This window comes from Acanthaster planci, linkage group LG04, assembly GCF_054643075.1.
Source record: "Acanthaster planci isolate LZ-2023a linkage group LG04, COTS_SCS, whole genome shotgun sequence".
In the NCBI taxonomy this organism is placed as follows: Eukaryota; Metazoa; Echinodermata; class Asteroidea; order Valvatida; family Acanthasteridae; genus Acanthaster; species Acanthaster planci.
In genome coordinates, this window is record NC_141780.1 from 1095929 (window position 1) to 1109031 (window position 13103).

At 40.0% G+C, this 13103-nt stretch overlaps 1 protein-coding gene across 3 annotated transcripts; it reads left to right on the top strand.

The window, feature by feature from the left end:
• The first annotated feature begins 252 nt into the window (after positions 1-252).
• On the top strand, positions 253-12553 carry LOC110982128 (arylsulfatase I-like). 3 transcript variants are annotated; one of them, XM_022240327.2, is made up of 12 exons: positions 253-402; positions 1861-2047; positions 2697-2856; positions 3428-3540; positions 4972-5082; positions 5571-5696; positions 6650-6779; positions 7355-7552; positions 7893-8049; positions 8571-8722; positions 9163-9321; positions 9717-12553. In XM_022240327.2, exons 2-12 carry the CDS (start codon positions 1880-1882, stop codon positions 9851-9853), a joined length of 1611 nt encoding a protein of 536 aa, XP_022096019.2. In that variant the 5' UTR covers positions 253-402; positions 1861-1879; the 3' UTR covers positions 9854-12553. The 3 variants fall into 3 exon arrangements, with proteins under 3 accessions (XP_022096019.2, XP_022096020.2, XP_022096021.2); XM_022240328.2 differs by having other exon boundaries at positions 299-402; positions 1866-2047; XM_022240329.2 differs by lacking the exon at positions 253-402 and adding an exon at positions 485-557 and having other exon boundaries at positions 1866-2047.
• Positions 12554-13103: the final 550 nt, after the last annotated feature.

Below are 13103 nucleotides of genomic sequence, written 5' to 3' on the forward strand. Positions count from 1 at the left end.
GGAAAATTCCCACTCGAGGCACCGCTGATTAGATACACGTTCTTTGACAGATTTTTCCCATTGGCATTGGTCGCGTCGTCTGCTTCAGCTGTCGCTTTTGCCTGATTCGTAACTCCCTGGTTTTGGAATTTTAGTTCAATAATGAGCCACATACTGTCAACAAACGTACATCTACCACGTGCAATCGATGCAAATACCGTGAAGTAGTTCTTTTCAATTCGAACACTGATGATTTCAAAGACAGGTTCATTCATGATTCAGTGGATTGCCGGGAATTCTAAAAACCCTAGAAGCTTTTCAACTTAGTCAAGAGAGGGCGGCTTTGCCTTAGCATCACATAGACATAAATCGGCGCCGCGGCGAACTGATCGGCTGATCGGCAGACGGTTGTCGATGTTGTTTGTGAGTATTTTTGTATTTTTTTTACAATTACAATACAGTTACAATAGATTACGAGAGGTGGGGACCTGTACCTCTGTATACATAGCTTTGTAGCCTGTACATACGTGACAAACCCTTTGGCAATCATGACAGTTACTGACTCCCTGAGTACTACGGTAAATTAATTATGCTTCGATATTTTCCCAGCTAAATTTATCCACAGAGCAACTTAAGGACACAGATGATTTATCGCTCTCTAGCTCTGATGGCTCCGGGGGAAAATTAGTGATGTCCGTATTTTGAACTCTGTCCGTTGAAATAACATGAATCTGAGATTGAAAAACTTTCAGATATTCGTACATACGTACGTGTAATACACTCGTACTATGCATGGTCAAGTGGTAAAATTGTACACAACCAACAATTACCCCCAGAACTGTGGGGGTCCGACGTCCGCCCTGTTCCCTCGAAGCGGGTCGGACAGACCCTACAATTCTGGGGGTAACCAACAACTTGGAGTCAGCATTCTGCAGTCTTTCCATTTTTTAATTGTAGGAATAGGTGCCTGACAGTAGGCCCCCTAATGTGAAACACGTAAGTAAGACTCTGGGAATTGTAAATTTGGGGACCCTGCTCCTACATTTTAATTTTTTGATACATCTTGGTAGATGACTATGACATCATGCTTAATAACTGTAGGGTTAATGTTGTCAAAAAAGGGCAGGGTTTTTAGTTTTGAGGGAAATTATGATGAGGTGAAGCTGTGAGTGTTTTAACACACGACACATAGTGGATTCAAATTTGCATAGTTGGTTTATCAGTAAGAAAGTCACATTTTCTCACACTTAACAATTTGAAATTTCAAAAAATAGGGCCAGCGCAATAAAGAAAGCATTGCCTTTGTATTTTGGTGGGGACTGACCAGTTTACAAGATTAAAATGACAAAAAAATGGTGAGTCTCCAAGTATACAATCCCTGTAACTCCGGCCTACCCCTGGAGCACTGACTGGCAGAAGCAGGGGGCATCCCCCCCCCATTTTTACAGGTCCTGTAATGGGATGGGTCTTAATGAATCCGCGCTTTAATGGCTGATGCCTGATAGTCTCTTGACTGGTCCTTCGACTTTGAAAATCGTTCCGCCACCATTGCCCAGAACTGTGAGGTAACTCCAGCCCTAACATGCCTTGATGTTCATGACAATTTCCTGTCATGAGCATTACTCGGGCGAGAGTAACTCAAGCCAGCTCCAGCTTGACGTGTGGCCAAACTGCATTTATGGATTTTTTGCGTGTCATTTGTGTCATGTTTGTACGTGGGGTTGGGAGAAAGGGAAGATCTAAGATGAACCATTGTTTTCGGCATGGCCCCACCATTGAGATTCCACTGGGATGGATGATGTGCTACAGAGGGAGTTTATTCATGTTATAGTAGCCTATCTTATAAAACACGAAAGAACAACTTGTTTTCTCTTTTCATAGAGCAGTTCCATCCAAGCTGATGATGATGACGACTTTCCGATTGATGTTTCCATTGACTATCCTCCTCATTTTCTCTGTGATTGTGACTGAGCATCCTGTCCTAGCAAAGACCAAGAACAACATAAGATATGAGGAGCCTAAGTCCAAGATGCAGCCTCACATTATCATCATTCTAGCGGATGACTTGGTACGTACAGACCTTAGCCTTTTCTTGATTCCCAAATGAGGAAGCTGACCCAGGAGAAATGTGTAGCTAATACTGTGGGTTGGTTTTGTCACTGAGACCATCACAAGACCAGACATTAGACCAAATGACCAGATCAAAGATCAGTCACCTGTACGAAGCCAGGCACAAAAAAATTGGTAAATGTTGATAGATCAATGCTTTTGGTGAAGTTCATTTAATTTCATTGTAGCTTATGACTTGAATTCAGACTTGGGGTGTGGTGTTAATCTGTTGATAGTCTTGTGGAATCTTGTGATGGTCTTAAGAGGTCATGAATGTAGTGCTGATAGTTGTTAGAGTTATCCTGTTTTGAGGATACCCGTAGTCTTCTCAGCAAAGAAATATGCTGCATTGCAGGACACTTACATGTAATGCCACTCGATGCAGATGGCTCTAGCAGGGTCTATGATTGGCACAGACAGATGGGTGCTGGTAAATTTGATTTGTAAATTCTGTTGACAAATTTTGGCAAGCATCTCACTTTAATAATCTCACTTTCATTCATGAAACTAATTGACACGTAGCTAGATGTTTCACCCATTGTCTGTAGCATTTTATCATGAAATTAAGAGTACATTTGTAGATTTTGCTGTTTGTTTCTGTTTATCAGGGCTGGAATGATGTTAGTTTCCACGGCTCCTATCAGATTCCAACTCCACACCTGGATGAGTTGGCCTACAGTGGTGTTTTGCTGTCCAATTACTACGTTTTGCCCATCTGCACGCCGACACGAAGCGCATTAATGACCGGCAGATATCCAATCCACACGGGTAAAGAATTGGCAATGACTTTGATCAAAAAATTATTGATAATATGGTGATTTTTTTTCAAGTTATCTCGCAATGACCCAAAGAAACTGGAACATATTGTCACACCATGGGTCTGTCCTACCCAACTAGGACAGCTGTGGAGAGTCAATGAAATTAAAAAGAAAAAGACAAAGTAATAAAACTCAGGAGCTGAATTAATATATTCTGTTTACTTTGAAATCAATCAACCATCATCATAGACATCATTAATTTACCCAAAACATCTCCTGCTGTGTCTTTTAACCTCCAGAGATCTTCCAAATCCACTGGGAGACCTCCTGAGATCTTCCAAATCCACTGGGAGACCTCCTGAGATCTTCCAAATCCACCTGGAGGTTGAAGGATTGTTTTGCATAATTTACAGTGAAATAATGTTCAAAACCTTTGGAAGTTGAAGCACAGAGGATGTGCCTTTGGTTTCTAGTGCAGAACATTTCAGATATAGAAGGACTTTGGAAGGATCTTGGGTGAAAATGCTCAGGAAGGTAAAAGATTTTTCCTGAAGGTAATATCCCTCGTCAACTTTGTCTAGGTATGTGGCATAGTGTCATCATTGCGGCAGAGCCATGGGGTTTAGGTATGGATGAAGTCATTCTACCTCAATTAATGAAGCAACAAGGGTACCACACCCACATGGTCGGAAAGGTACGTAATCCGGTTTCTTTGTCGTGTTTATTGTGGATTTCGGCAAAAACAGATTACAGTTTACATCAATTTATTTTTAAATACACTGGTTGCGGTGGTTGTGGGGAACAAGTTTTTTCCAAACAGTTTTTATTCTTATATTAGTCATAAACTCATACATGTATATTGCAAAAGTTATCTTGCAGGTTATTGTATACAGCAGTTGATATGTGGTTCATAAATTTAAGGTTTATCCATGGATTTTATGCTTATAATAATCAAGGACGTATCTAAAATCAAATTTTCAGGGAACGGAACAAACTTGTTTATAGAGGGTCAAAAACTTTGGATTTTGTTTCTCATGTAACATTTTGTGGCCTGTTTGAGGAATGAGGCTGTATTTTAGGGCTTTTTATACACTTTTGAAGAAAGAGAGATGGATTAGACCAAGAAATTCTATCTTTGCTCCCTTTTTGGGGTCATGGCCTCTCTTGGCCACTCTGAATCCATCTTCATAATAGTGAGTATGGCTAATAGCCGTGATGCATTTATTTTTGCATCTTGTGTGACTTACTCGTATATGAAACTGAACTGGTTGATATGCTTCAATTAAGTTGGCACTGGCTTGGATACCTGTTTTCCTCTGGTGTAAAAATCCATATGTCACATACATGTATCTCATCTCTTTGACCACTGCTTTGACAAATATTCCTGAGGGTTGAAGCTTAGAGCTATGGAAATTCTAATTGCTGTTAAGATGATAGGATGTTTGTGGATAGGGCTTACTTGTTTCACTATCTGCCTTGAGCAGAAGCACCCCCTCATCGGTTGAAAAGAGCCATGCTGGTGGGGAGTGTTCATTTTGTTTGTAGCAGCGCACGCGAGACGCATGCATTTCATAGTCATTTGTGAACCAGTGAGTATGCCTTTTGTAAGTTAAATTTTATTAGAGTCTGGTACACTGAGTTCTTTAAATTCCAGTGAACATAACAATTTGAATTCTCCATACTAAAGACGCTGTTGCTATTCCTTGTGATTTGACCAAGCTTTTGCTTTATGGGAGACGCCTTGTAACAATACACTATTTTCAATGGATAAGAAGGGCACAAAAGGAACCAGTCCATTCCAGAGATGGTGGTCGCTGTGCAAAAGTATGAACCAATCACGAGGTATAGCAACAGTGTCTTTAGTCTGGGGAATTCAAATTGTTATGTTGATGAACAATCAGACAACTCAGTGTGCCAGATTTTTTTCAAATTTAACTTGCAAAAGGCTTATTGCAGTTCCCATCAAAGGAGCTTCTATTGTTATAAAAATAACACCCTCTCTTGGTCCTGCTTGGGGCCCATAAAGCCATATATGAGGCCATAGGGCCTCGTTTCACAAAGCTGATAAGCACTCTCTGTGCTGACATTAGCAGCTCTGTTACCTTTTCTTCTGATTCATTTCTAGTGGCATCTTGGTTTTTTTGATGAGGAGCACATCCCATCCCAGCGTGGTTTTGATTCTTACTTCGGTTACTACCTTGGCAAGGGTGACTATTGGACGCATTATGACACAGAGGTAACATGAATTCAGCTCTTCACTAGGGCTTACTGGCTGCTGGCTTGACAGCCATCAAGTTTTGGACTGAGACTTTTGCAGCTCCAATTAGTCAGAAATTTTTATCAAAAAGAAGGGATCTTGGAGTAACTTCTGTCACTTCTCATTTCAGAGAAGTGTATGTGAGGATTGGCCTACAGTTTTCTCTTGCTGGAAAAGTCAGAACCATTTCGTGGGGACAAAAGTCTGTCACCAGAATGTTTTTGGTCCCCATAATGTCTGTATTTTCATCACTTTTATTGAACCTGCATTGCATTTGTTACATATCAGTTACTGCTTTTGAAAGGTTGAATATTCATGTACAAGCACGCTTTCAATATTTTGCGTTTTACTCTTTTGAGCCTGTCCAAAATATTTGCTAGGTGTGATTTGTGGCTTTGTACATGTACATGTATTTTACATGGAAGAAATAATTCTGAAAATCACCGGATCTTTCTTTTTGAGAGCAGGACTCGTTCAGCGGTTACGACTTCCACAAGAATGGCAGTGTCTTCAAGTCTGCCTACGGCCAGTACTCTACTGAGCTATTCACTCAACAAGCTGAAGATATCATTGCTGCACATGATAAATCAAAGGCAAGACACTTTGTCACAATTGTTTCTCCACTTTGCGCTCTCTGGTGCTCTTGTTATGAAGCATTCCTCCTCAACACAAAATTTGATATAAGAGCAATTCTCAGTTTGTGACCCTCAGGGAGTTTGCTTTCAAAGAGGCAGTTTTTAAACTTCCCGGAAATCTTGCTCATATTAGCTTGCAGAGAATTCTTTATTCCTCATAATGTAATCTCAGCAGTGTTGTAGGTGGGACCCCTGAAGACCATCACAAGACCTGTAAGACCTCACATGACCACTGTAAGACCTCACATGACCACTGCAAGACCTCACATGACCACTGCAAGACCTCACATGACCACTACAAGACAACCTAACTTCCAATCTGAATTCAAGTCACAAGTTATTCAAATTAACTGTAACAAAAGCATTCCTTCGTCATTTTCACCTTATTATTTGAGACTGTCGTCATGAACTGTCTCTTGTTTCGTGATGGTCTGGAATGCAGCAGTGGATTTCAGTTCCACACTAACACTTGAATCACATTCAGCATTACTCATGCATAAGCAGTTCCAAGTGTAAAAATCCTCTAATCTTTTGAGTTGGCTGAATAAAAGGCATATTGTTTTGTCACGCATATGTCAACATTGTCACTGCATAAAAAATTGGCCTCTCATGTTAATCTTGGTTGAGCACTTCTCTGTGAATTTCTACGAACATGAAATCCTACATCCAACTTTAAAATCCTGTGAACTTCTGATTTGGCTGTGCAGAAGGCGTACCAATTGTCACGCATGTGTCAACAAAGTCCGAGAGTGCACTGAATAAAAATTTGCTTCCATGTGTGTACGTTCTGGTGGTGCAAATTCTGCAAATTCTGATCCAAATTGATTGATATCCCAAACTGATCAATATTACATCCTTTGGTGAATTACATGTAAATTTGATGGAATATTGAACTGCCTTTCAATCCCCAGCCACTATTTTTGTATTTTGCACACCAAGCTGTTCACAGTGGCAATGATGCCCAGCATGCCCTGCAGGCACCAATGCAGTACTACGATCGATTCCCCAACATCACCGACCATAAACGACGGATGTTTGCAGGTGAGGATATGATCTAAGCTTACCTCCATATACTCACCCACTACAGACAGTGCAGCTACTCTTTGAATCTGAAAAAAGAATAGAAATTAAACTCACATTTTTAATTGAAGGGATTGAATCTATGTAACTTGACTGTAGTGTATAACTCAAATGGACTTGAAATGACCCCAAATATTAATAGATGGCTGGCACTGACGTCTGACTTAAACTAAGGTGACTCGATCGATGTAATGTGACTAGAAGTGAGGATGTCAGTTGACTTGAATTAAAAACTGGCAGCGCTTGGAGGGCAGTAAAAAGGGAAGGTATTTCCAAACAAGAAGTATGCTTAAATGTGTGGTCAAAAGAACTCTATAATTATCTGTCTGTTAAAGTGTCTTTGAAATTTTGTTGTGATCTGGCTATTTTGAACACTTTGGTATTACCTTAAGTGTAATTCAAATTGATTCATTCCCTAGGTAAGTGATTTTTCATGGTTTTTCTCATCATGCCAAACATTTGGGATCCTTTTTTGAGTTTGCCACGTGTAAACTTGGAAGCCTTAACCACCAATGTGTGTGCTGTTATTCCACCAGCCATGACAGCAGTTATGGACGAATCGGTCGGCAATGTCACCCGTGCCTTGAAGCAAGCAGGCCTCTATGACAACTCTGTCATCATCTTCTCGACAGACAACGGTGGCCCTGCTCATGGCTTTGACTTCAATCATGCCAATAATTACCCACTTAGAGGAACCAAGCATTCTCTGTGGGAAGGTGGAGTCCGTGGCACTGGTAAGTATTACTGCTTCACCGTAAACTTCTTTTCTTACAAAACAGGGCACAAGGGTTCACTTTACCTGTGAGTTGCTTAGCAGAAACAGCTTTCCTGATAACTTTCATGTAGTGTCTGTTATTTTCAGTTGATTTTGCCCACTAAGTAAATTTCTAAGCTTTTTTTCCAACAAGTTATGAAGTCGAACTACGGTGGGGTAAATATGAAACCAAGATGAGCGTTTTCCATGATATTAAAACTAGATGTTGATATATAACATGGATTTTAGAATATTTGTTTGCAAATGCTGGGAGTAATTTGAAAGATTAGGTCTCTGTCTCTAACTTTTTATATATTCAGCCTTTGTGCACAGCAATCTCCTGACGAAACCGGGCCGTATATCACATGACCTGCTCCATGTCAGTGATTGGCTGCCTACAATTTACAACTTGGCTGGTGGAGACAGCAGCAAGTTGAAGAACCTTGATGGCTTTGATATCTGGCCGACACTTTCACGGTGAGTTTCATAATATTTAACTTTTTGGGTTTTTTTCCAAACCTGTGGGAAATAGGTCCTTAGGCATTTTTCAATCAGCATTGTTTCTTGTGAATGATAGTATGGAAGTAAGTTGGGTTCATTTTCTTGTCCTTGCTTGAAGCAAGTTGAATGCAATTTTTTCACCAACATGACTAAGGTGTTTAATACTCAGTTTGATTTGTGCTACATTGAGGCTGATTCCCTCAGATATCTTATGCATCTGTTTTATCTTTATGAGATCACAATGATTAATGTTGGGCTCTCAAGGAAGTAGCTTTCAGTTCTCAAAAGAGCTCACTCTTGAAAATATCTTATAACTAACTTATTTTTTCTTTACAATTTGATATTTATTATGTGTGTTCCCTCAACTGGGGGATTCCTAGATAAGAATTTCAACACACATAATATCTTTTTTCACCACAGAGACAGATGCTTTCTGCTGCAACATACAATGGTTCATTCTTTCCAAAATCTCTGTGATTTTTTTCTATGATTTCAAGGGGTGTGAAATCCCCAAGGTCTGAGGTACTCTTGAACATTGACACAATAAGTGGTGTCTCTGCCCTACGCATTGGAGACATGAAGATCATGTACGGTGACATCGAGCATGGGAAATGGTCAGGGTGGTACAAACCTGAAGGACTACCTCCACGTAAGTAGAGCTGTTTGTCAGTGGTCATAACTTTTGTTCTGATTTCATTTGAAAAATGTTGATCCCATTGTATTGTTTTGATGTATCATTCAGTCTGGCCAAAATGTCTTGTGTTCAGTTAAACTATCGACTTTGTAAAAAATGGGGTTATTGCATATTATGCCTGAACCTCATGTAGATTAATATTTTAATTTCATCCATGAATATTGTCAAGCTTAATTCCTAGTTTGGATTTTTAAAAAAGCTATTAATTTTTTTTCATTTTAATTGCAGTGCAATTGAAATTTGTAGAATTCTGAATTGTCCCCGTAAATTTGTCTTGCTTGACGGTCAGCACAGTTTTGAAAAAAAATTCAACCCAATTCATCTGTCCAGAAGTAAGTTCACTAAAGGCCATGATATCACTGAGAACTGTCAAAAGTTTTCTTTCTTGTTCACAGACTATGTGCCTCCTCCTCCACCTGCTGGAGCATTTGCTGTTCATTGTCCACCCAAACCCAGCAATGCTTCAACTAATTGTGATCCCTTTAAAGCAGCCTGTCTGTACAACATTACCAATGATCCCTGTGAGTTTTACAACCTTGCAGATTGGAATCAAGGTAATTAAGTTGCATCTCTTGGCTGTCTCTCTTCCTGGTTATTTCTTGGCTCACAGTGTTCTTTGACTTCAAATTTTGGCATATTTAAATGAAAGGTGGCTTTCAGGAAATACTTGTAATTGTAGTAGATATAAAGGAGATATTGGTGATTTACAGGAACATAACGCCTCATTCTGATGAGGGCTGTGAATTTTATGACTTTTCAAAAAATTATGTATGAATTGTCCTTAAAGGCTGTTACAAAAAGACTAAGGTTTATTTTTTTTTGAAGGGTATGCCTTTGAACATTACCTATTTTCAAATTTGTATGAATTGCAAGAGATTTTTGTCTGTGATCGATACACCGTTCATCATGAATAAGTTGTTGCATTTTTTTTTTCTGAATACATTCCTAGATGTTGTAGCTTCAATGACTCAGCGTCTGAATGAATACAAAACCACTATGGCACCAGCACGTAACAAGCCTAGCGATCCTGATGCCAATCCTGATCTACACGGTGGATACTGGGTTCCATGGGTGAAGAATAACTAGCCTTGCCAACAACTTGGAGGTTTTCTAATTCAGATGATACAGTGGACTTGCAGACTAATTTGGAAATGAAAATACACTAGCCTGATGATGTCACGCTTTGTGAGCTTTGTGTGCTTCCTTTGAAGCGTTGAGTCTGTTGTCCATATCTGGCTCCCATAAGATGGCACACAACAAACTACATAGACTTGAGGAGTGCAGACTGTCAGGCATGAATGGGCGTGTTACTCATAGCCAGGACCTCTGACCAAAATAGGTCCATCATAACCTCACTTCAGGAAGTAGAGACCTTGCCAAGTCCACACAATCTTTCTCTTTGGGGAAAAACAGTATTGGAGGAATTTAGAATAATATTTATATTGTGCAGTGACACCATACACATACTCAACTGTGCATTGCAAAACCCATTCCTTGCCGAGACCCAGAGTACAGTACTTGTATCAGGAAAAGCATCCATGAAAAGATCTGATTTTTACAAAGTTTTAAGTACGTCAACAACTTTTACAGTTTACATGTGAAACAATAAGTTATTCCGAAGCTTGGTAGCAGCATAAACAAAGGAACGATCTCCAAGAGTAACCTTACCTCTACTATAAATATGGTCAAGTGTCAGCCTGTCCCATAAACTGTGCAGATTATGTGACTGGGATTTGGGTTTATCAGCTGAGAGATGTAACTTGGTGCTAACCCATGCCAAGCCTTATATGTGATCAGAAGTAACTTTAATGCAATTTTTTGTTGAATAAGCTACCAAAGTAATTTGACTAACGGGGTAAAAGATTGTAGCAAAATGAAGATTAACATTTATGGGAAATTACATTTAAAACTTCAGTGTGCAAATATCCACTATGCAAGTAAAATAACTGTCATCTTATTGTTTTTTTTTTGTAACTACAAGAAAAACCACTTATGTCCAAATGAGGTATAACACACATGTTGACACACGCAATGCCATCGCACCCTACATCATGTGGACTTCTTTCGTGCGGAGGTCCACACTATGTATGCCACCCAGTGCAGCATTTGTTAGTTGACACACGAGTGCAAGTGGAACATAGAATAATGTAGTGCGTCTGTGTCCCGTATACCATGAGGTGAAGGCCTGTGTCCCGTATGTGTAGTGCGTCTGTGTCCCGTACACCATGAGGCGAAGGCCTGTGTCCCGTATACGTAGTGCGTCTGTGTCCCGTATACCACGAGGTGAAGGCCTGTGTCCCATATACGTAGTGCGTCTGTGTCCCGTATACCACGAGGTGAAGGCCCGTGTCCCGTATACGTAGTGCGTCTGTGTACGTGCACCATGAGGTGAAGGCCTGTGTCCCGTATGTGTAGTGCGTCTGTGTCCCGTACACCATGAGGCGAAGGCCTGTGTCCCGTATACGTAGTGCGTCTGTGTCCCGTATACCACGAGGTGAAGGCCTGTGTCCCATATACGTAGTGCGTCTGTGTTCCGTACACCATGAGGTTAAGGCCTGTGTCCCGTATACGTAGTGCGTCTGTGTCTTGTACACTATGAGGTGAAGGCCTGTGTCCCGTATACGTAGTACGTCTGTGTCCCGTACACTATGAGGTGAAGGCCCGTGTCCCGTATATGTAGTGCGTCTGTGTCCCGTACACCACGAGGTGAAGGCCTGTGTCCCGTATACGTAGTGCGTCTGTGTCCCGTACACCATGAGGCACAGACTTGCCACATTATTCTGTGTTCCATGAGCGCGCACGTGATGACGAATTTATCTTGAAGCAAACTTGGCACACAGTGAAGATGTTTAATCTTTAATCTAAAGTAAATTTTGCAGTTGTGCGGTTTGCTTTTAGCGTAAAAGTGGTGCATGCGTTGAGTTAAAAGAAAAGTTCTGAAAAAGGCACTCTAATATGAATGTTATGAAACAGATTCTTGGAAGAGAAAATATTTTTTTATTAACCGTTTTAAATGTGTTCGATATTTTATATTCAACTGGCAAATCTACTCCTTTCATCTTTAACTCTTAATTTAGGTGTCTGTTATGAAATCCTGCTCAGTAGACAGTTTTGTATCTGTTTGAAATACTGATTGCAGGAATGGTAAGATTCAAGAGGTTTATGGTAAGATTCGAGGGATGTATGGTAAGATTTAAGAGGTGTATGGTAACATTCAAGAGGTGCATGGTAAGATTCAAGGGGTGTATGGTAAGATTCAAGGGGTGCATGGTAAGATTCAAAGGGTGTATGGTAAGATTCAAGAGGTGCATGGTAAGATTCAAGGGGTGTATGGTAAGATTCAAGAGGTGTATGGTAAGATTCAAAGGGTGTATGGTAAGATTCAAAGGGTGTATGGTAAGATTCAAGAGGTGTATGGTAAGATTCAAGGGGTGCATGGTAAGATTCAAAGGGTGTATGGTAAGATTCAAGGGGTGTATGGTACGATTCAAAGGGTGTATGGTAACATTCAAGAGGTGTATGGTAAGATTCAAGGGGTGTATGGTAAGATTCAAGGGGTGCATGGTAAGATTCAAGGGGTGTATGGTAAGATTCAAGAGGTGTATGGTAAGATTCAAGGGGTGCATGGTAAGATTCAAAGGGTGTTTGGTTATATTCCAGAGGTGCATGGTAAGATTCAAGGGATGTATGGTAAGATTTAAGGGGTGTATGGTACGATTCAAGAGGTGTATGTATGATAGACATGGGTATAATAAAACCAGAAGTTTTACAGCGAGATGTGTAAAATGTGTGGCAACTGTTCAGTATATGTACCTTTTGCAATCCTGAAAGGTGAATCCTTTTGAATTTAACATGCAAATCTCAACACATCAAAGAAATAAGTAAATCATTTACACAATGTGAGTAAATTTGGACATTTGTAAAAGATAAAATGGAAAGAGCTCCATATACGAATGCCGCTTGACACCTGTGCACAAACCTGCTGTGATTGGTTTGAAAGTTCTGTTTTCTATGTGAATACTTATATTTTCCCAGCCAGATTTGACTTTTAGGTAATGTTACTGCTTTCAGATGGTATAACAGTAGGGAAAAATTAGTGGCGTCCGTTGAGGAATTCTTTCCGATAAAAGTGGAAGCGGACTGTGGATCATTAAAAAAAAAAGAAATTCATTCGTTCCTGCATTTACATGTATTACAACAAACTTGAATAAAACAAACATACATGTGTAAATAGACCAACTTGAGATGAAGTAAAAAAAAAACAAGTGCAAATTCTGTTTACAAAAATGAAGATTGCTTACCGAGCAATAATCAGAGAAAGAGGGGAAAAATAAAA